General features: G+C 43.4%; 1 protein-coding gene across 3 annotated transcripts in view; it reads right to left on the minus strand.

Moving 5' to 3' along the window:
- Positions 1-24,939, minus strand: part of ANXA3 (annexin A3) — a 111,688-nt gene that overhangs the window by 38,096 nt on the left and 48,653 nt on the right. For all 3 annotated transcript variants that reach the window (XM_077275488.1, XM_077275483.1, XM_077275496.1), the window contains exons 3-7: positions 17,907-17,994; positions 14,896-14,990; positions 13,229-13,342; positions 8,079-8,169; positions 5,590-5,669 (exon numbers count right to left, since the gene is read on the minus strand). In XM_077275488.1, coding sequence (XP_077131603.1) covers positions 5,590-5,669; positions 8,079-8,169; positions 13,229-13,342; positions 14,896-14,990; positions 17,907-17,994 — 468 coding nt within the window. The remainder of the gene's footprint in view (positions 1-5,589; positions 5,670-8,078; positions 8,170-13,228; positions 13,343-14,895; positions 14,991-17,906; positions 17,995-24,939) is intronic.

Below are 24,939 nucleotides of genomic sequence, written 5' to 3' on the forward strand. Positions count from 1 at the left end.
GCATAACATGTTGGCCTTATAGAAAAACAAAAAAAAGGAAATACCACATATACTTGTGTATAAGTCGACCCGAGTATAAGCAGAGGCACCGATTTTTGTCACGAAAAACTGTGAAAACTTATTGACTCGAGTATAAGTCAGGTATGCATTGTTCCCCAGTCCCCGTCTGGAACCCGTTGAAGCGCCGGACAGGTGCGAAACGGCCGTCATTCCGCTTGCACATTCCCCTGCATGTACTCACCCCCGATGCCGTGAAGATTCTCCTAATAAATTTCCTGCATAAGAAGATTGGTGAGTGCAGCCTCGTTTTCTCTTTTATTCGTATGCTACATTGGAAGTCTCTGAGGCTTTCTGCACCCGACATCTGAAGACCAGCTGTGACCTATAAGTGGTTAAGTTCTGCGGTGGTGCGGGTGATTGTTTTTCTTTTTTCTCCCGAGTCACGACATACATACATATACACTCATACTAGATGGTGGCCCGACTCTAATGCATCAGGTATTCTAGAATATATATGTATATAGCAGCCACATAGAATATAGCACAGGCCACGTAGTATATAGGAGCCATGTAGTATATAGCAGACAAATAGTACGTGGCCTGTGCTATATAGTATGTGGCTGCTATATACATATATATTGTAGAAAACCCGATGCGTTAATACAGGCCACACAATATCTAACACTGCCCACGCAGTATCTAACACTGCCCACGCAGTATCTAACACTGCCCACGCAGTATCTAACACTGCCCACGCAGTATCTAACACTGCCCACGCAGTATCTAACACTGCCCACGCAGTATCTAACACTGCCCACGCAGTATCTAACACTGCCCACGCAGTATCTAACACTGCCCACGCAGTATCTAACACTGCCCACGCAGTATCTAACACTGCCCACGCAGTATCTAACACTGCCCACGCAGTATCTAACACTGCCCACGCAGTATCTAACACTGCCCACGCAGTATCTAACACTGCCCACGCAGTATCTAACACTGCCCACGCAGTATCTAACACTGCCCACGCAGTATCTAACACTGCCCACGCAGTATCTAACACTGCCCACGCAGTATCTAACACTGCCCACGCAGTATCTAACACTGCCCACGCAGTATCTAACACTGCCCACGCAGTATCTAACACTGCCCACGCAGTATCTAACACTGCCCACGCAGTATCTAACACTGCCCACGCAGTATCTAACACTGCCCACGCAGTATCTAACACTGCCCACGCAGTATCTAACACTGCCCACGCAGTATCTAACACTGCCCACGCAGTATCTAACACTGCCCACGCAGTATCTAACACTGCCCACGCAGTATCTAACACTGCCCACGCAGTATCTAACACTGCCCACGCAGTATCTAACACTGCCCACGCAGTATCTAACACTGCCCACGAAGTATATAGCAGCCATGTAGTATATAGTACTGCCCACATAGTATATAGCAGCCATGTAGTATATAGTACTGCCCACATAGTATATAGCAGCCATGTAGTATATAGTACTGCCCACATAGTATATAGCAGCCATGTTGTATATAGTACTGCCCACATAGTATATAGCAGCCATGTAGTATATAGTACTGCCCACGTAGTATATAGTACTGCCCACGTAGTATATAGTACTGCCCACATAGTATATAGTACTGCCCACGTAGTATATAGTACTGCCCACATAGTATATAGTACTGCCCACATAGTATATAGTACTGCCCACATAGTATATAGTACTGCCCACATAGTATATAGTACTGCCCACATAGTATATAGTACTGCCCACATAGTATATAGTACTGCCCACATAGTATATAGTACTGCCCACATAGTATATAGTACTGCCCACATAGTATATAGTACTGCCCACATAGTATATAGTACTGCCCACATAGTATATAGTACTGCCCACATAGTATATAGTACTGCCCACATAGTATATAGTACTGCCCACATAGTATATAGTACTGCCCACATAGTATATAGTACTGCCCACATAGTATATAGTACTGCCCACATAGTATATAGTACTGCCCACATAGTATATAGTACTGCCCACATAGTATATAGCAGCCACGTAGTATATAGTACTGCCCACGTAGTATATAGTACTGCCCACGAAGTATATAGTACTGCCCACGAAGTATATAGTACTGCCCACGAAGTATATAGTACTGCCCACGTAGTATATAGTACTGCCCACGTAGTATATAGTACTGCCCACGTAGTATATAGTACTGCCCACGTAGTATATAGTACTGCCCACGTAGTATATAGTACTGCCCACGTAGTATATAGTACTGCCCACGTAGTATATAGTACTGCCCACGTAGTATATAGTACTGCCCACGTAGTATATAGTACTGCCCACGTAGTATATAGTACTGCCCACGTAGTATATAGCAGCCATGTACTATATAGTACTGCCCACGTAGTATATAGCAGCCATGTAGTACTGTATATAGTACTGTCCACGTAGTATATAGCAGCCATGTAGTATATAGTACTGCCCACGTATAGCAGCCATGTAGTATATAGTACTGCCCACATAGTATATAGCAGCCATGTAGTATATAGTACTGCCCACGTAGTATATAGTACTGCCCACGTAGTATATAGTACTGCCCACATAGTATATAGTACTGCCCACGTAGTATATAGTACTGCCCACATAGTATATAGTACTGCCCACATAGTATATAGTACTGCCCACATAGTATATAGCAGCCATGTAGTATATAGTACTGCCCACGTAGTATATAGTACTGCCCACGTAGTATATAGTACTGCCCACATAGTATATAGTACTGCCCACGTAGTATATAGTACTGCCCACATAGTATATAGTACTGCCCACATAGTATATAGTACTGCCCACATAGTATATAGCAGCCATGTAGTATATAGTACTGCCCACGTAGTATATAGTACTGCCCACGTAGTATATAGTACTGCCCACATAGTATATAGTACTGCCCACGTAGTATATAGTACTGCCCACATAGTATATAGTACTGCCCACATAGTATATAGTACTGCCCACATAGTATATAGCAGCCATGTAGTATATAGTACTGCCCACGTAGTATATAGTACTGCCCACGTAGTATATAGTACTGCCCACATAGTATATAGTACTGCCCACGTAGTATATAGTACTGCCCACATAGTATATAGTACTGCCCACATAGTATATAGTACTGCCCACATAGTATATAGCAGCCATGTAGTATATAGTACTGCCCACGTAGTATATAGTACTGCCCACGTAGTATATAGTACTGCCCACATAGTATATAGTACTGCCCACGTAGTATATAGTACTGCCCACATAGTATATAGTACTGCCCACATAGTATATAGTACTGCCCACATAGTATATAGTACTGCCCACATAGTATATAGTACTGCCCACATAGTATATAGTACTGCCCACATAGTATATAGTACTGCCCACATAGTATATAGTACTGCCCACATAGTATATAGTACTGCCCACATAGTATATAGTACTGCCCACATAGTATATAGTACTGCCCACATAGTATATAGTACTGCCCACATAGTATATAGTACTGCCCACATAGTATATAGTACTGCCCACATAGTATATAGTACTGCCCACATAGTATATAGTACTGCCCACATAGTATATAGTACTGCCCACATAGTATATAGTACTGCCCACATAGTATATAGCAGCCACGTAGTATATAGTACTGCCCACGTAGTATATAGTACTGCCCACGAAGTATATAGTACTGCCCACGAAGTATATAGTACTGCCCACGAAGTATATAGTACTGCCCACGTAGTATATAGTACTGCCCACGTAGTATATAGTACTGCCCACGTAGTATATAGTACTGCCCACGTAGTATATAGTACTGCCCACGTAGTATATAGTACTGCCCACGTAGTATATAGTACTGCCCACGTAGTATATAGTACTGCCCACGTAGTATATAGTACTGCCCACGTAGTATATAGTACTGCCCACGTAGTATATAGTACTGCCCACGTAGTATATAGTACTGCCCACGTAGTATATAGCAGCCATGTACTATATAGTACTGCCCACGTAGTATATAGCAGCCATGTAGTACTGTATATAGTACTGTCCACGTAGTATATAGCAGCCATGTAGTATATAGTACTGCCCACGTATAGCAGCCATGTAGTATATAGTACTGCCCACATAGTATATAGCAGCCATGTAGTATATAACGCAGCCCAAGCAGTATACAGCAGTGTGGGCATCATATCCCTGTTAAAAAAAAAAAAAAAAATTATTAAAATAAAAAATAGTTATATACTCACCTCCTGGGATCCAACGGCGCGCTAGCGATGTGCGCGCGGCTGACGCCATCTTCCGTTCCCAGGATGCATTGCAAAATTACCCAGAAGACTTAGTGGTCTCGCGAGAACGCCAAGTCTTCTGGGTAATTTCGCAATGCGTCTCTGGGACCGGAAACTGGAGGAAGGCGTGAGCGCATCCTCGGACTACGGAGGGTGAGTATAGCAGGTTTTTTTTTTTTCATTATTATTTAACATTAGATTTTTTTACTATTGATGCGGCATAGGCAGCATCAATAGTAAAACGTTGGGGACACACAGGGTTAATAGCAGCGGTAACGGAGTGAGTTACCCGCGGCATAGCGCGGTCCGTCACCGCTGGCATTAACCCTGTGTGAGCGGTGACTGGAGAGGATTATGGAGCGAGCGGGCGCCGGGCACTGACTGCAGGGGAGTAGGGAGGGACTAATCGGACTGTACCCGTCGCTGATTGGTCGCGGCAGCCATGACAGGCAGCTGGCGAGACCAGTCAGCGACGCGGGATTTCCATGACGAAGTTGCCGACAGAAAGACAGACAGATGGAAGTACCCCTTAGACAATGATGATATATCTATCTATCTATATAAATAAAACAAAAAACACAACACCAACACACATCCTACTTACCTTTCCTGCGCGCCCTCTCTGCATCTTGTTCCGAGCCAGCAGCTCTTCCGGCCCAGCGATCATGTGTCCCCGTTCAATAAGGAAATGAATATTCACTCCACGCCTATAAGACTGGAGAGGGATGAATATTCATTACCTTAATGAGCGGGCACCCGTACTAGCCAGGCCGCTGCTGGACAGCGAGCTCCTGCCTCTGTGACCCACTGATCCGCCTCTCCCCCTCTGGGAAAATGACTCGTGTATAAGCCGAAGGGGGCGTTTTCAGCACACAAAAAGAAAGGTGCTGAAAAGCTCAGCTTATACACTAGTATATATGGTAGATGCTTTTGGCTGGAATACAACTTTAAAGCATGAAAAAAAAAAAAGCTAGACATACTTCGCACTACACTTACTGTACAATCTTATGTGTATCTCTACCCATCTTTACCATTTGAGTCACCGCACGGATAATAGCATGGCAAGTGATAATGATGAAGTCTGAAATCCTAATATTAATATTTCCTTTTAGAAATGAAGTCATAATATTCAATTCCTTCTTGAAAAGGGTTAAATTTCAACCTACTTTTAGCAAAAAAAAAAAGAAAAACCTTTAACGTTAAACAGTCTTGAGTAACAATCTTACATTGGCCAAGAACAACAATGCTTTCCTGAAGTCACCTGTTGTCTCCGAACTAATGTTATCTCCAAGACTTTTACTATATACTGCAAAGAAAACAAAAGGAGAATATAAATATAGGTATATGTATAGTAAAAATAGAGTAAATAATTAACTAGTTTGAGACTAGGCCATTTTCCCCTGCTCCTGACCAGGCACATTTTTGAGTTTTTTCATACATACAGTTTTAAGAGCTGTAAAGTGTTTGTCAGATATTTATATAATTTTTGTCTCATAAAAGACCTCTGGGAGGCATCTGAATATTTAAATAATTTTATTTCTTTTATATCCGATTTCCTCAGTAACTGAGGCTGGCATACTTGCTCTGTAACTAAGGTTAATTCAGCTTCCTAAGTGCATAGCAGAGCTGATGTGGTTCTGTTCGCACCCAGTAGCACCCTTATATGAACACTGGGTCCCGAGGAGGAAGCAACGTCATCACTATCTAAACTGTATATACACAGTGCTCCTTCAGCGATTTGTATACAGCTATCAGGATGGTAACAATCACAGTTGGTTCAAATTTATTCACTCGTCCAAGTCCATTGGCCTTGACAGTGTTCATTGCAGTGCAGACATTGACAAATTATTCATTTTTGATACTTAACCTTATTTTGCTTTATTTCCTCTCAAACACTATGCTGCAGTACTGTTTCAATGTCCATTTCATGCTCCTTTAGAACCTCTTTTCAGCTGCTGCTCAGCAAGATCTGTACACTATACTCAGTAGGAGACTTTCAAAACTACAAGAATGGGAAGCATAGAGATTCATATGGAAAGCCTGTACTCCGGATTGCTTGAAAATAGTGTACAGATCTCATGAATTATCTAATTTTTTTCCTTATTTAACATATTTAAAACATTTGAGAACAACCAATGTAAAAACCTGCCATGAAATTAGCCTAATCCAAAAACCGAATTTAATTCTGGTAGAACAGATCACAAGTCTCAAAATCGGGCTCATACAGTTAATCAGAATGGTCATAGCTGTACTGGGTTCCATGAAAATGCAGAAATGGGTCTAAAATTTACAGGTGTTACTACCACAGAGAATGTTAGACTGTTGCTTCCTACACCAATACCCATGACCTTAGAGAGCTTCCCTGTAATCTGCTTATCAAGGGACATTTACATCTAACCACGGCACTAACAATTTTGCATCTTTGATTAAATCATACACATACGTTATAGCAAAAAAAATAATAAAGAATAACACTGGTCAACAGCATTTTTGGTGCCAAAGATATTTCATCGAATTTAGGGTATTTTTGGAGTGCTGATTCTGAATATGTCATCAGTTTTGCCAGATTGGCTCAAGTTTTTGAGATTTTTGGTATCTTATTTATAGCACTTGTTGGTAAATGCGACGCATCATCTCATTAATTTCTTTGGATTAGTACTTGAACTGAGCAGTTCTCAATATAGTTTTGTGTTAATTAGTGTTCTAAAAGTTTGTTCATAGCTTGATTTTTGCACTAACTTTATGTTGTTGTCTGTTTTCCAGTGAAAAGCATGAACTCATCAAGAAGAAGTTGTCTTAACGATCCAGACTCATTCTGGTACATTTGTGGTGAATACACACTGCCAAAACATAGAAGAAACATAACAGACTTCGTAAAAAAAAGTGTATTTTGCCTATTTTGGGGTTATGCTTGGGGACCAAGACAAGTTTTGGGCACCACACATAGTGTGCAAAGCATGTATCGAATTATTACGAAAATGGAGCAAAGGACAAAGAAAAAGCTTCAAATTTGGTGTTCCAATGGTGTGGAGAGAGCCAAAAAATCATCACGATGACTGTTATTTATGGTAAACACAAGTACAGGCACATCTTCACAATGAGGGACAGGCCTTCTTGCAGATTCCATGTTACTCCCATTTTCGTTTCTTATGCTTATTGAATCCTTGCACTTGCACTGCACAGAAATAACAGTCATCATGATGATTTTTTGGCTCTCTCCACACCATTGGAACACCAAATTTGAAGCTTTTTCTTTGTCCTTTGCTCCATTTTCGTAATAATTCGATACATGCTTTGCACACTATGTGTGGTGCCCAAAACTTGTCTTGGTCCCCAAGCATAACCCCAAAATAGGCAAAACACTTTTTTTACGAACCCAGTGCAAAAATCAAGCTATGAACAAACTTTTAGAACACTAATTAACACAAAACTATATTGAGAACTGCTCAGTTCAAGTACTAATCCAAAGAAATTAATGAGATGATGCGTCGCATTTACCAACAAGTGCTATAAATAAGATACCAAAAATCTCAAAAACTTGAGCCAATCTGGCAAAACTGATAGCATATTCAGAATCAGCACCCCAAAAATACCCCAAATTCATTAAAATATTTTGGACACCAGAAAATTTTTTTTATTTTGTTGACCTGTGTAATAGTGCAATGCCAAATAATTTACATCATTCTGTGAAAGTGCTGTTTTATAGGTCACGTACCAGAGTAGAAAGCATCCCCCACTTCTTTCATCTGCTTGCTGGTTCGTGATGCCAGAATTTCTATTAAGATGTTCTCAGATGTTCCTATACCCTTAAGATTAAAAGAACAAAAAGGAAGTAACAGTTACTATGGTACCATGACTGCATGCCCTCAAATCCAATAAGCATGGTTTACATGCATCACAGCCGGGATCATATTTCAGATTTATATGCATCATTCTGCAGGATGTCACTGGAAACAGTAAACAGGTCTATTGACAGACATACCCCCATCCTCTAAAGCAGGGATGGGGAACATCCGGCCAGCTGTGTACTTTTCTACGGCCATGGGCAGATTTCTTGGGACAGCAGTGCTCTGACCAGTGGCCACGTTTTGCCGACAGTGGGACCTTTAATTGGTCCTGAAGCTGTGAGCATAAAACATTCAGCACAGAGTGATGTTGAGTGTGTGCGGAAGACGCTGGTGTAATTTGAGTCAGCATGGTCTGCGTTCCAGTCCCACCAACAACAGCAGCAGCCCAAGCACGTCCAGTGATGGCTATATGCCCCAGCAGTGTCTATATGCCCCCAGCTTCTCCAGTGATGTCTATATGCCCCAGCGGTGTCTATATGCCCCCAGCTTCTCCAGTGATGTCTATATGCCCTCAGCGTCTCCAGCGATGTCTGTATGCCCCCGGTGTCTCCTGTATTCAGAACTTACTGCCGCGAGTTCTTTGTAAAATTCATCAAAGAGCTGACTCCATATAAACGCAAACCTGGAAAAGCAGTTGAGAGCAGCAACATCATCACGTCACACAGAACCTCACATGGCACACCAAAGAGAAGCAGCTCCAGCCACCACATTAGGGGGTGAGTTAATTGTTTGACCAAATATAACAGAATACATTTCAAATTGATAATTTTTTGACAGCCCACAAATGATGGTATAAATATCCAAATGGCCCCCAGCAGAAAGAAGGTTCCCTACCCCTGCTCTAAAGAGAGCACAGTTAAAAAGCAATGAGAGAGGACTCTAGACAAACACATAGTGTGTTGCTAATATAATCATAGATACTGGCATCCAACGTTGCAGGAAAGGATACGGGAGGAACGCTCCACGTACTTGCCTGTTGATGATTCGGGGGAGATCAGAACCTAGAAAGGAACCGTCGCCCCCATTCGCTCCGTTAAGGACAAAATAGAATAAAAAGTAAAAATTAAAATAAAAACGGTGGGGTCTGAAACAGACCCAAGTGCCTCCTACAGACACTAAGCAAGAACTGGTTCACTGAGAGCCAGCAGGAGGGTGTATATTGCAGGGGAGGAGCTATTCTTTCTGTATTACTTAGTGTCCTCCTAGTGGCAGCAGCATAACCCCATGGTCCTGTGTCCCCCAATGAGGCGTAGGAGAAATAATCAGAGATACATCTATATTCTAAGAAGTAATTGCACTTACAAATGAATGTAGATAAAGAACATTTTCAATTTATTTTACACGGAATAATATTTTGACTTTGGAAAAAGAAACCAAGCAATGTCAATTACTCAAGTGTCAAGTAGAGTAGATTCAAAACTCTAAGGCTATGTGCACACGTTGCAGGTTTGACTGTGGAATTTTCTGTGCAGATTCTGCATTTCTTGGCAGAAAACGCAGGTCAGAATCTGCGCCTTTTTTGGTATGTGCACACGTTGCAGATTTTTGTGCTGATCTCTTCCCTTTTTTTACCCCTGCAGATTTCTATTATGGAGTGGGTGCAGAAACGCAGCAGTTCTGCACAAAGAATTGACATGGTCCTTTTTTGAATATGTTGCGTTTTCCGTGCAGATATTTCTGAACCATTAGCACAGCATTTTTTTTTTCCATTGATTTACAGTCATGGCCAAAAGTATTGACACCCCTGCAATTCTGTCAGATAATACTCAGTTTCTTCCTGAAAATGATTGCAAACACAAATAATCTTTGATATTATTATCTTCATTTAATTTGTCTTAAATGAAAAAACACAAAAATAATTGTCCTAAAGCCAAATTGGATATAATTCCACACCAAACATAAAAAAGGGGGTGGACAAAAGTATTGGCACTGTTCGAAAAATCATGTGATGCTTCTCTAATTTGTGTAATTAACAGCACCTGTAACTTACCTGTGGCACCTAACAGGTGTTGGCAATAACTAAATCACATTTGCAGCCAGTTGACATGGATTAAAGTTGACTCAACTTCTGTCCTGTGTCCTTGTGTGTACCACATTGAGCATGGAGAAAAGAAAGAAGACCAAAGAACTGTCTGAGGACTTGAGAAACCAAATTGTGAGGAAGCATGAGCAATGTCAAGGCTACAAGTCCATCTCCAAAGACCTGAATGTTCCTGTGTCTATCGTGCACAGAGTCATCAAGAAGATTAAAGCCCATGGCACTGTGGCTAACCTCCCTAGATGTGGACGGAAAAGAAAAATTGACAAGAGATTTCAACGCAAGATTGTGCGGATGTTGGATAAAGAACCTCGACTAACATCCAAACAAGTTCAAGCTGCCCTGCAGTCCGAGGGTACAACAGTGTCAACCCGTACTATCCGTCGGCGTCTGAATGAAAAGGGACTGTATGGTAGGAGACCCAGGAAGACCCCACTTTTTACCCCGAGACATAAAAAAGCCAGGCTGGAGTTTGCCAAAACTTACCTGAAAAGCCTAAAACGTTTTCGAAGAATGTTCTCTGGTCAGATGAGACAAAAGTAGAGTTTTTTTGGGCAAAGGCATCAACATAGAGTTTACAGGAGAAAAAAAAAAGAGGCATTCAAAGAAAAGAACACTGTCCCTTACAGTCAAACATGGCGGAGGTTCCCTGATGTTTTGGGGTTGCTTTGCTGCCTCTGGCACTGGACTGCTTGACTGTGTGCATGGCATTATGAAGTCTGAAGACTACCAACAACTTTTGCAGCATAATGTAGGGCCCAGTGTGAGAAAGCTGGGTCTCCCTCAGAGGTCATGGGTCTTCCAGCAGGACAATGACCCAAAACACACTTCAAAAAGCAGTAGAAAATGGTTTAAGAGAAAGCAATGAGTCCAGACCTGAATCCCATAGAACACATGTGGAGAGATCTAAAAATGGCAGTTTGGAGAAGGCATCCTTCAAATATCAGGGACCTGGAGCAGTTTGCCAAAGAAGAATGGTCTAAAATTCCAGCAGAGCATTGTAAGAAACTCATTGATGGTTACCGGAAGCGGATGGTCGCAGTTATTTTGGCTAAAGGTTGTGCAACCAAGTATTAGGCTGAGGGTGCCAATACTTTTGTCTGGCCCATTTTTGGAGTTTTGTGTGAAATGATCAATGTTTTGCTTTTTGCTTCATTTTCTTTTGTGTTTTTTCATTTAAGACAAATTAAATGAAGATAATACCAAAGAATTTGTGTTTGCAATCATTTTCAGGAAGAAACTGAGTATTATCTGACAGAATTGCAGGGGTGTCAATACTTTTGGCCATGACTGTACATTGCACTATAAATCACTTGCAGATCTGCAGCATTTCTGCACGGAAAAAAAAGCTGCAGATCTGCAGAAAATCTGCAACCTGTGCACATACCCTAATAAAGAGTTCCCCAACCTTTTTTGCACCAGGGACCGGCTTTAAGCAAGACCAGTTTTCCACCGGTGGGGGTGGGGCAGGGGCGGGGCTTTGGTCATATGGGGGTGGGGTTATGGAGGGATGGAGCTTAGTGCATACTTATCATATAACTATGACATTTATAATGAGAATGTGATTCAAACTGATTCAATGTGATTCAAACTTATATATACTTATATATAATGCTCTGCACCGTTGCCCCATAGATGCTCCACATAAAGCTGTGCCTTATATATAGTGCTCTGCACCGTTGCCCCATAGATGCTCCACATAAAGCTGTGCCTTATATATAATGCTCTGCACCGTTGCCCCATAGATGCTCCACATAAAGCTGTGCCTTATATATAATGCTCTGCACCGTTGCCCCATAGATGCTCCACATAATGCTGTGCCTTATATATAGTGCTCTGCACCGTTGCCCCATAGATACTCCACATAAAGCTGTGCCATTGCTGCTGCTGCTGCAATAAAAAAAAAAACAACACATACTCACCTGTCTTGCTTGCAGCTCCTCAGCGTCCCGTCCCGGCGTCTCTCCGCACTGACTGATCAGGCAAAGGGCGGCGCGCACACTATATGCGTCATCGCGCCCTCTGACCTGAACAGTCAGAACAAGAGGACGCGAAGACTGAGCGGCGCCCGGCGGGTGGAACGAGGACAGGTAAATATGCGATACTTACCTGCTCCCGGCGTCCCGCTCCTTCCCCCGGACAGCTGGTCTTCGGTGCCGCAGCCTCTTCCTCTGTCAGCAGTCACCGGCACCGCTGATTAGAGAAATGAATTAGCTAGCTGTCAGCGGCGCCGCGGACCGGCTGAAAAACCCCAACGGCCCGGTCCTGGTCCGTGGACCGGCGGTTGGGGACCTCTGCCCTAATAGACAGAGCTTACGACTCACTGCCATCATGTCATTTTGAAGATGTAGTGTAGTGTCAATTTGGTTACAACTTTACATCTTACATGGATTGAGCATATAGCTATCAAAATGTGAAAGGGAACCAGTCACCAGAGAGAAGGCTCTTAACCTGCAGATATGGGGTTAATCTGCAGGTTAACAGCATTATGATGCTGTCTGGCTCCTGCACGCAGCCAAATGCAGCGGGGAGAAAATTATATTTATTCTCCCCGCTAGCATTCGGTAATCAGTCATAGAGGTGGGGCGACGCTGGTTCAGTCACCGCACTGCGTATACAAAGCTCTGAGTATACAGAGCGGCCGCTGTAACAGTGCCCCCGGCCCTGACTGACAGCGGTGACAACCAGCATCACCCCTGCCCCGGTCACCGAATACCAAATGCTGGTGGGGAGAATGAAGATCATTTTCTCCTCGCTGCATTTGGTTATGTGCAAGTACGGGACAGCATCATAACACTGTTAGCCTGCAGTTTAACCCCATATCTGCAGGTTAACAGAATTATTCCTGGTAACAGGTTCCCTTTAAGTCTATGGCATACTTGATTTGCATCTTACAATATGGAACTAGCACATGGAATCTTTACTAATGACGTTACAAAGAATCACCTATCCAATAAAATACAACTTTCTAGTACCTACCTTCATTGACTTCTTTAACTGTTTTGCATCAAACACAGCAGGAGGCAATATGAGAGACACCATAAGATGTTCAAAGTTTCCCGAAAGATCACCTTTCAAGTCATCCTTCAGGTCCTAATTGTGAAACAAATTCCATGAGTTATTAACCACAGCTTAGATCAGTTATACAATTATACACATGGCTGGATAACCACCTGGATTTTCCGTTGCATATTTTGTACAGGCCAGACATGCTAAAGTTTTGCCAGTAAAAAGGTCAGCAACTCACTGTGAATCCACATTTCTTTTGCTGCGCTTTTTTTTTTTTTTAAGCTGAAAAACCTGCACCTGCAATACATTGCTTGCGCTGTCAAAGCCTCAAAAATGTGGAAACTTTTAACGGCTATGACTGCTTTCAGTATTGCCCTAGACTTTCTTCCTTCTTATGGCACATTGTGAAGTCTTCTCTCAATACACTGCATTTTTATAGTAGGATTGGATTTTCACAATATAACTAAAGTTGGAAAAAACCTGCTTGCACTGCGGGCAGCATAATTGACAAAATACTGTAATTTTTCTTAAATTAAAGAAGCACTCCTCCCATCAAAATTTTTATTCTCTTAAAATATCGCAATCATCATCTTATATACAACAGTGGATGTGTCCTTTCTGAAGCCGGGATGGGTGGAACCTGTGAAGTGGCGCCGGAGTCAGCGCATAACAGCGCCATTTTATTGAAGACACTGTGTGTGAACTTTGCCTTCAACAAAATGGCTCAGGATATCGCAGGATGCGCCAGCGTCTACTCCGGCACAATTTTACTGAAGAATTGTACTTAATTGCAGAATCCCTATAGTTGGCGTGTGCACACTGCTATGTTGACGTTGTAGTACATTACTTGAATAAAATGGTGCATACCGCGATATCTGGCTGCCGTTTTATTGAAGATACTGTATAAACTTACCAATAAAAATGCTTGCCACCCGGGCATAGAACGGGTTCAATAGCTTGAATTATATAGCACTGTGTACTTACAATTGTTCATTTTGCCCATCAACCTATTTAATTCTTCTCTTTTCCATTAGGTCTATGACATCAAGTGATTAAAAGCAGACTAGCCAAATCCTTCTAAGCTCTATGTAGAAACAGGAGGTCAATTTTCACTGCATGACTCAGGTCACTGCAAAAAAGTCAATGGTGGGGGGAGGAGCTGAGTCAGGAGTTGAAGAGGGGAATGATAAATACAGGGATGTAGAAACAGGAATAATTAGCTTGATAGAAAGGCAAAATGAGCAATTGTAAGTACACAGTGCTATATAATATGATGACTGCAATATATTAGGAGGGTAAAAACTTTGATGGGAGTGCTTGTTTAAAGGCGGCCGTACAAATGATGTACAGTTATTCCTCCTGATCCACACCCCCTCCATTACCTCTACACATGCATGCTTTTATCCTTAACAGGAAAAGGGACATAAGACACTGCCCGTATTTGAAAAGTTGAAATCGAGTAGCCTTATCCTTTGTCTCACCTAACTTATGACTTTTTGGGAAGAGTAGTGACACATTAGAACACACATTAGATGGTCAGCTAGTCTCCCTAAATAAAAGCAGGATTATTTACGTCGGTCTCAAGAAAGTATATTATCCTTGGATACATTTAAAAAAAAAAAAAAAAAAAAAATTACCTTTCCACATGCTGCCAAATATTCTTTTGCAATAAGCTGCCTTTGTGAGCTAGACCTCTGTGTAAGGATATTGATTAAGGAATCTTCATCAGTCCCTAGTAAAAACAAAAAGGTACAAGTTATCTACTACTGTCATCTACTAGTAAAGTGAAGCCGCTTATGGCCACTTAGTATTCTGAACAAAAGCCATCCACTCCAAAATATTGGCATTTGCTTTGAAACACATTGGGTGAGATTTATTAAGATAGACATGATGAATTCTGAAGCATTTTGCACCCAACTCCAACCCTAACAAGCCGACCCTCCAAAAAAACAAACAGGTTTTAATGCTTTGCAACATTTTTTTTTTAAGGCACTTTCTGTGGTGTGTTCTGTGTCTGAAGGAAAAAAACAGCTTTTACTTTGGAGCAATGTGTCAAAATTGTGATAGAAATGTGTGCCACAGTTTGGGCAGGAAGTAAGCCTGTGAACAGAAGCTGTATAAACCACAAGGATGAACCTGGTACATTTTAGTACTGGGGCCTGCGCCCTCCTTACTGCTAATTATTAGGGCTTAATCACTCCTGGAACTGAAGGAAGGCGCCGGTCTGGCCTGTACATCGTGATGGCGTGAAAGAGTTCAACATTGCCATCTGTACGATGTGCACAGCCAGCTCCTTGTACCACACCTTGGCTTTTCTTATGGCACTGGATGGCTGGAAGACTTGGTCACAAAGATCAACTTTCTTGTTCCTGTATTCCAGGACACAGTCTGGTTTGGTGACCTGTGTAGGAGGACCCTCATACAGCGGTGGGGGTGCTGTCATCACCATGTATGCATTTTAATCCCTTCACTCCAGAGCCTGTTTTCACCTTTACGACCAGGCCAAATTTTACAATTCTGACCAGTGTCATTTTATGAGATAAGCTTCAATGGACTCCTAGTGATTCGGAGAATGTTTTCTCATGACATAATTACTTCATGATACTGGTAAAATTTGTTCAATACAACTCCTTGTTTATTTGTAAAAATAATCAGAAATTTGGCAAAAATTTAGTCATTTACAAAGTTTTCAGTTTTATGCCTTCAAACCAGGAGTTACGTCACAAAAGAAAAAACAATTTTTGAAACTTTGTAAGTTAGAGGGATTAAAAGTTGATCAGCAATTTCCAATTTTTTCAACAAAATTTACATAACCATTTTTTTTACTGCTAAATATTAGGGCCTTAATCACTCCTGGAACTGAAGGAAGGTGCCTTTCTGTCCTGTACATCGTGGCTTTTCTCATGGCACTGGACGGCTGGAAGACGATCAGAAAGACCAACTTTCTTGTTCTTGTTATACCCCAGGACAGTGTCTTGTTTGGTAAATTTAAAAAACTGATCATCACATCTAAACATAAACTAGGTCTGAACAGGTGCTTACCTAGAGTCACCAACTCATATACAATCAAACAAATAAAGCAGCACTCTGTAGCGCCATAGCATGCAAATATGAAAATTGAATTGCATTACTGCACTAGAAATATGAAAAATTGAGAATGCTTAGTGCATAAACTGGCCAATTCATGTGTACCTGGAAGCCATGTTAAGGTGATTCTTGTTTCCAGGACCTAACCTAATGCCAATCCTATCTTAGAATAAAGTCTTCATCTGTATGGGAACTTATTGTGAATCCGCTCTTAGACTGAAATCTATATCTCTGTGGAGAGGTAGGGTCCTGCTGTGATTAAATTAAATTGAAAAGGAAAAAAAAAGGACCTGGAAAAAGGCGAGCATGGGTGCCAATCAGAAATTTGTGTCACTGATCAGCGCTTAGCGGCTGCAGGCGGCACAAACAAGAGACAAACTGCCAAAAACGTGTGATCAAATACTGATCATAGCTTGGCGGCAGAATGGGGGGTGGATTAGGGGGAAAACTAAAAATCAGGGATCAGGAATGTTGTCTTTCATTAGTTGCAGCAACACCACCAGCAGTGATGGCAAAGGCTTCAAAAAGTCTGTGGCACCACAAGGCCCAGAAAAGCACAGCAGATTAGCACAATGACGGCTCTGCAATGTCCCCAAGTTAGAACAAGGAAGTGCAGAGAAGTCAGAACGCATCTCTGCACTCTTGTGCAATCAACGTCATTGTCTGATCGCACCAGTCAGTGCTGGGCTGTGGGGAGAAAATTAGCTTTACTCTCCCCGACAGCTTCAGTATCAGGCACGGAGCGGCGCCGGTTCAGTCACCGCTGAGTGCAGCTCCAACCATGCCCCCGATCCTGACTGACACTAGCTCTAAAAGGGGGTAAGCTGTCAGTTAATGAGAGGGGCATGGTTACAGCCGCCATTCTGTAGTCTCCGAGTGGTGACTGAACCAGTGCTGGTGCGCCCCCATGACTGAAACAGAATGCTGCGGAGGAGAATAAAGTTAATTTTCTCCCTGCTTCACTCAGCTATGTGCAGGAGCCAGGCAGATTAATAAAGTTATTAACGTGCAGAATAACCCAATATCAGCAGATATTGGATAGATGTTGCAAACAAAGACTACACTCTCTTAGGCTACTTTCACACTAGCGTCGTGCACTGCACGTCGCTATGCGACGTTGCGGCGCACCGACGCTAGCTGTGAAAGCGGCGCACAACGGGGGCAGCGGATGCAGTTTTCCAACGCATCCGCTGCCCCATTGTGAGCTCCGGGGAGGCGGGGGCGGAGTTCCAGCCGCGCATGCGCGGTCGGAAATGCTGCAGACGACGCACCAAAAAACGTTACATGTAACGTTTTTTGGTGGCGACGGTCCGACGCAACACAACGCAACCGTCGCACTGCGTCGCTAATACAAGTCTATGGAGAAAAAACGCATCCTGCAAGCACTTTTGCAGGATGCGTTTTTTCTACAAAACAACGCATAGCGACGTGCAGTGCACGAAGCTAGTGTGAATGTAGCCTAAAGGGGAACCTGTCACCAGCAAAAAATGCTAAGAATCAGCCAATATTGATAAACATGCCTCATTGTCTTTCAACACACACAAACCATAAATATACTTACCAAGGCCTTTAATTGCTTTCCTAACTGTATCAGCATCTCTGCCTGCACTGAATCCTGGAAAGTCCTTCACAGTTCCTCTGTTGCCAACCTGTAAAAACATATCATGTAAACTGCATTATTTCAAGTTTCAGATGAAACTTTGCAATGGAATATAATCTTCACAATTTTAAGTGAGCCACTTGTAATCTTTGAGTGTTTTATTGCTTACTGTATGAAAACAATAGCATGCAAAATCCTTCCCCCACCATAATCATGTACCAGGAAATACACTCACTGCTTTCACAAAAGATTTCCAGTGCTGTCACATTCCAGACTACCTCCCCCATCAAGGCAGCCAGACCGAGCATTACTGTATAATCTGCAGTGTGCTGAAGTAGAACATTGCTGCATATTTGGTAAAAACTATGCACAAAAACAGTCATACTACTTCACAAACTTAAAGAGGACCACAAATGTTTGATGATCAACTGGATGTACCGTATGAAAAAAACCTTTATTTCGTTTCAGTGACCGATATTAGCAATCAAAGCATTTTACCCCTAATAATGAGTTAATTCATCAAGTCCAAGTGAATGTTAGACAGTTTTCAATGGGAGCATGTTCTTCTCAATGTATGTATGTATGAATGAATGAATGAATGAATGAATGAATGAATGAATGTTGACCAAACATAAGCAGGAAGCAACAATCAAAAGGAAGTGACAACCCCACAGTTTAGAGCAGGTTCCTCAGTGTGTGAGATGTAATAGAGCCCTGATGTGCTCTTGCATGAGTCAGCATGGGGAGAGGTGCGCAGTTAAACAGTGTAGCTGCGCCATATTACAAACCCTTCAATCAGCTATTCTCCTTTATAACACTGTCAACGTCTGTGGTACTGCCCATCCAGAGAGGTCTGCTGTGCCCAGAACAGGCTCCTATGCCAGACGTGATGACTGATCTCACTGCACAAGGATTACAAATTGCCTGAGCACATCAGACATAAATGTGATACTGATAAATTGCAATTTTACCAGCTTACTGTCCAATGTATTGTACTCCGCTTCTACTTCTGGAGCAACGCACCCTGCAATTTATTAGTGCAGGTTTCCCTCTACAGTAATGCTATACATGTGGATGACAAAAAAAAAAAAAAAAAAGAAGAACCAAGAAACTGTAGGAGAGATCAGCACAAATAGGGTCTTATCCGAGAAATACAGTAAGTTTTGCAGATTAAACTCACCTGTTCAATCTGTTAAAAATGCATATAATGTAGAAAATCAGCCACTGCAGATCCACGGGTCAGAAAGCGACCATCAGGCATCAGACTGTAAAGGGACTTAGTGGACAAATTCTGTGCTGTCGACAAAATGGAGACGTATATCCCAGTATGGTAAGCTGAAATAAACCACCGCCTTACTTGGTTACCATACTGGGATATACATCTCCATTCTGTCGGCAGAGCGGAATTTGTCCACTAACTCCCTTTACAGTCTGAAAAGAAAAAAAAACAAAACAGACAAACAATGATTAAATACCCCGGAGTAAATAAATAAGTAGCATAGTACATGAAACTATATGATACTTCGTTAACACGTTTGATAAAAAAAATGTGAAAGAAATCCCGCCTTGTCATGGCAACCATAGTTGGGACGGTCCTAAATCTAATATTAAAAACCTTACCATTTGTCAAGTGACATGCATGTGGATAAGGGCTGAGAGGGACTGAGCCCAACTAGTGGACACACAGATATGGGAAACCACATCAATAATGTCCCGCTTAAAGGGAACCTGTCACCTCGTTTTTTCGGTATGAGATAAAAATACTGTTAAATAGGGCCTGAGCTGTGCATTACAATAGTGTATCTTGTGGACCCCCGTTCCCCACCTATGCTGCCGAAATACGTTACCAAAGTAGTCGTTTTCGCCTGTCAATCAGGCTGGTCAGGTCGGATGGGCGTGGTGTCTTCCCCCAGATCTTGCGTAGTTTTCCGTTGGTGGCGTAGTGGTGTGCGCATGTCCAAGGTCCCGAATCCTGCACAGGGGTGTGAAAATAGCAGCGATGTCCGTTATTCCATTGGTGATCGGTGGGCGCGGCCATCTTGCTTTGGCCGCGCGTGCGCAGAAGCGGCGCTCTGCTGGCCGCGGCTTCAGGAAAATGGCCGCGGGCATCCGCGCGTGCGCAGATGGCTATCGCGGCGGCCATTTTCGTGAAGCCGAGATGCGAACTCTGCTTCACGAAAATGGCTGCCGCGATAGCCATCTGCGCACACGCGGATGCCCGCGGCCATTTTCCTGAAGCCGCGGCCAGCAGAGCGCCGCTTCTGCGCACGCGCGGCCAAAGCAAGATGGCCGCGCCGACCGATCACCAATGGAATAACGGACATCGCTGCTATTTTCACACCCCTGTGTTCCCTTTAAAAGAAAGGCAAGCCACACCTTTATATACACATGATGCAAACAGAAAAAAACCCCAAAGTTTATACTGTAAGGTGGCCAGGGGAGATATGTCATCGCAGCTACTGGCTATGGTGATGTGAGCTCGGAAACATGCTCCAGAACGTATAGTGCTGAGAGTTATTTGGGCCATTATAGGGCCAGGTTTTACGAGCGGTCATAAGAGATGGGTGGGAATGACTGCTCACATATCCCAATTCCAGAGGGCGTGGTTTGGCTAATAAAATGGAAACGGGAGTGTCTCATTCGGTGCCTGTGGCTGGAGGTGTGGAAGACCTGAGCGGGCAGACCTGCAGTACTAGATGGACTGTTTATTTTTCTCTTTGCTTTTCTCTTTGTGCCGGAAAAGGCTGTTCGTTTGTTTTGGCTATCCAAAGCAGTTTATGCAGTTTTAAATAAACTTGCCTGGACATTTCAACAATACCAATTCCTGTGCCTACATCAATTGCAGCCAAGTGAGTACAGAAATAAATATACATACATACATACATACATATGGATCGCCCCCAGAGTAGGGCAATGGAGTACTCTGCACCGGGTCCTACGGTTCGGGGGATGTCACGGTGGCCTCACCCGGTCCGTGGCCTTTTGAGGGGCATCCAATTAAAGGTGAAGTCTGTATAATGTTCGTGACGCCACCTGTGGTACTCGGTCAGGGAGACCGACGCTGCTTAGGGGTCCGCTGGGGTGATGGAATGGCAGCTAGATGGTATACCTTCCCACAGGGGAAGTGTACCCCCAGGGCTTCCCAGAAGTGTAGGTGGTGATGGTGGACGAAGTAAAGCGCAGTGAATAACGAGGACACAAAGGTTGCAGTCTCTTTACCTTTTACTGAAGACTTCAGAGTCCACAGTCCAGAGTACAGATCACAGGGCAGGCAGAGTCCGGCCGGTCCGAAGGCAAAATCCAGAGTCCCCTTATCCAGGTGGAAATCAGTAGCCTTCCTACTAGCGCCTGTGTGTTGTAGCACCTCCCTGCTGAGCACCACGGGATAGTCCTCACAACCTTTGTAGATGTTCTAGATGTTATTTCTTCCTCTCTGTCCCCCAGATGGTATGGATAGGACATACCCGTATGACTGATGGCCTGAGGCTTGTTTATAGGGACCCTAGAGACGCCCCGACCCCCACAATTTGCCACTGTGTCTTCTTAGGTTTTAAGGTCGGGCAGCCAACTTGGAATTGACTGTCCTGCCGGTCTTTGAAGTAAAGCGTGGAGTCAATTACTTCCTCGGTGTTCCGGCCACCGGCTACGCGCCTCAGAAGGAGGCAGCCTCTTACAGGACAGAACTCCTTCTGGTGTTGTCTCCTTGTGCTGTGACTTCATTTCTCACTCCCTGCAACACAATTCCTTTCTTGTCCTTTCTTAGGATGCTGCCGCACGTGGGGCAGGCGCAGCTCCGTGTCTTTCTGTCTCGTGCTAGGCCTCTGTCAGGATCCCACCCCTGGCAAGGGCCCTCTGTCTGCAGCTCAGATGTTCCTCCTTTCCCCCTGTCTGCCTGACAGGTCCTCTCTGGGTCAAACCCAGGCAGCCTCTCTCTGACTAGATGTTACCTGGGCAAAGCCCAGTCTGCTTCTCTCTAACTTTCTATCCAACCCACCAGTTTTACCCTAATGTGAGGAGTGTCTTAATAGATAGAAAGAAGGCTCCCCCTGGTGGACTGGAGTGTGAAGTATGGTGTCTGTTTTGTGATACCTGGAAAGATGAACTCCTTTAGTACCATCAGATGTAATATCACTCCCCCTGGTGGAAGAGCGACATTACTGCAACGACCAGGACTCTGGGGCACTGCACATACATGCATACATACATACATACATACATACATACATACATACATACATACATACATACATACATACACTACTCAAAAAAATAAAGGGAACAAGTAAACAAAAGAATATAACTCCCAGTAAATCAAACTTCTGTGAAATCAAACTGTCCACTTAGGAAGCAACACTGTTTGACAATCAATTTCACATGCTGTTGTGCAAATGGATGAGACAACAGATGGAAATTATTGGCAATTATAAAGACACACTCAATAAAAGGAGTGGTTCTGCAGGTGGGGACCACAGACCACATCTCAATACCAATGCTTTTTGGCTGATGTTTTGGTCACTTTTGAATGTTGGTTGTGCTTTCACACTCGTGGTAGCATGAGACGGACTCTACAACCCACACAAGTGGCTCAGGTAGTGCAGCTCATCCAAAATGGCACATCAATGCGAGCTGTGGCAAGAAGGTTTGCGGTGTCTGTCAGCGTAGTGTCCAGAGGCTGGAGGCGCTACCAGGAGACAGGCCAGTACACCAGGAGACGTGGAGGGGGCCATGGGAGGGCAACAACCCAGCAGCAGGACCGCTACCTCAGCCTTTGTGCAAGGAGGAACAGGAGGAGTACTGCCAGAGCCCTGCAAAATGACCTCCAGGAGGCCACAAATGTGCATGAGTCTGCACAAACGGTTAGAAACCGACTCCATGAGGATGGTCTGAGTGCCCGACGTCCACAGATGGGGGTTGTGCTCACAGCCCAATACCATGCAGGATGCTTTGCATTTGCCACAGAACACCAGGATTGGCAAATTCGCCACAGGCACCCTGTGCTCTTCACAGATGAAAGCAGGTTCACACTGAGCACATCATACATGTGACAGACGTGACAGAGTCTGGAGACACCGTGGAGAACGATCTGCTACCTGCAACATCCTTTCAGCATGACCGGTTTGGCAGTGGGTCAGTAATGGTGTGGGGTGGCATTTCTTTGGAGGGCCGCACAGCCCTCCATGTGCTCGCCAGAGGTAGCCTGACTGCCATTAGGTACCGAGATAAGATCCTCAGACCCCTTGTGAGACCATATACTGGTGCGGTTGGCCTTGGGTTCCTCATAATGCAGGACAATGCCAGACCTCATGTGGCTGGAGTATGTCAGCAGTTCCTGCAAGATGAAGGCATTGAAGCTATGGACTGGCCCGCCCGTTCCCCAGACCTGAATCTGATTGAATACATCTGGGACATCATGTCTCGCACCATCCACAAATGTCACGTTGCACCACAGACTGTCCAGCAGTTGGCGGATGCTTTAGTCCAGGTCTGTCTGGGATGAGATCCCTCAGGAGACCATCCACCGCCTCACCAGGAGCATGCCCCGGTGTTGTAGGGAGGTCATACAGGTATGTGGAGGCCACACACAAAAAACTGAACATCATTTCCTTGTCTTGAAGCATTTCAACTGAAGTTGGATCAGCCTGTAATTTGATTTTCCACTTTGTTTTCGAGAATCATTCCAAATCCAGACCTCCATGGGTTATTAATTTTGATTTACATTGATCATTTTTATGTTTTATTGTTCTCAACACATTCCACTATGTAATGAATAAAGATTTGCAGCTGAAATATTTAAATTCAGTGATATATAGAATGTGATATTTTAGTGGTTGGAGAGAGATAGAGAGAGATAGAGAGAGAGATAGAGAGAGAGAGAGATAGAGAGAGAGAGAGAGATAGAGAGAGAGAAGAGAGAGAGAGAGAGAGAGAGAGAGAGAGAGAGAGAGAGAGAGAGAGAGAGAGAGAGAGAGAGAGAGAGAGAGAGAGAGAGAGAGAGAGAGAGAGAGAGAGATAGAGAGAGATAGAGAGAGATAGAGAGAGATAGAGAGAGATAGAGAGAGATAGAGAGAGATAGAGAGAGATAGAGAGAGATAGAGAGAGATAGAGAGAGATAGAGAGAGATAGAGAGAGATAGAGAGAGATAGAGAGAGATAGAGAGAGATAGAGAGAGATAGAGAGAGATAGAGAGAGATAGAGAGAGATAGAGAGAGATAGAGAGAGATAGAGAGAGATAGAGAGAGATAGAGAGAGATAGAGAGAGATAGAGAGAGATAGAGAGAGATAGAGAGAGATAGAGAGAGATAGAGAGAGATAGAGAGAGATAGAGAGAGATAGAGAGAGATAGAGAGAGATAGAGAGAGATAGAGAGAGATAGAGAGAGATAGAGAGAGATAGAGAGAGATAGAGAGAGATAGAGAGAGATAGAGAGAGATAGAGAGAGATAGAGAGAGATAGAGAGAGATAGAGAGAGATAGAGAGAGATAGAGAGAGATAGAGAGAGATAGAGAGAGATAGAGAGAGATAGAGAGAGATAGAGAGAGATAGAGAGAGATAGAGAGAGAGAGAGAGAGATAGAGAGAAGATAGAGAGAGATAGAGAGAGATAGAGAGAGATAGAGAGAGAGATAGAGAGAGATAGAGAGAGATAGAGAGAGATAGAGAGAGATAGAGAGAGATAGAGAGAGATAGAGAGAGATAGAGAGAGATAGAGAGAGATAGAGAGAGATAGAGAGAGATAGAGAGAGATAGAGAGAGATAGAGAGAGATAGAGAGAGATAGAGAGAGATAGAGAGAGATAGAGAGAGATAGAGAGAGATAGAGAGAGATAGAGAGAGATAGAGAGAGATAGAGAGAGATAGAGAGAGATAGAGAGAGATAGAGAGAGATAGAGAGAGATAGAGAGAGATAGAGAGAGATAGAGAGAGATAGAGAGAGATAGAGAGAGATAGAGAGAGATAGAGAGAGATAGAGAGAGATAGAGTGGATAGAGAGAGATA

The sequence above is a fragment of the Ranitomeya variabilis genome, chromosome 1, assembly GCF_051348905.1.
Source record: "Ranitomeya variabilis isolate aRanVar5 chromosome 1, aRanVar5.hap1, whole genome shotgun sequence".
Lineage (NCBI taxonomy): Eukaryota > Metazoa > Chordata > Amphibia > Anura > Dendrobatidae > Ranitomeya > Ranitomeya variabilis.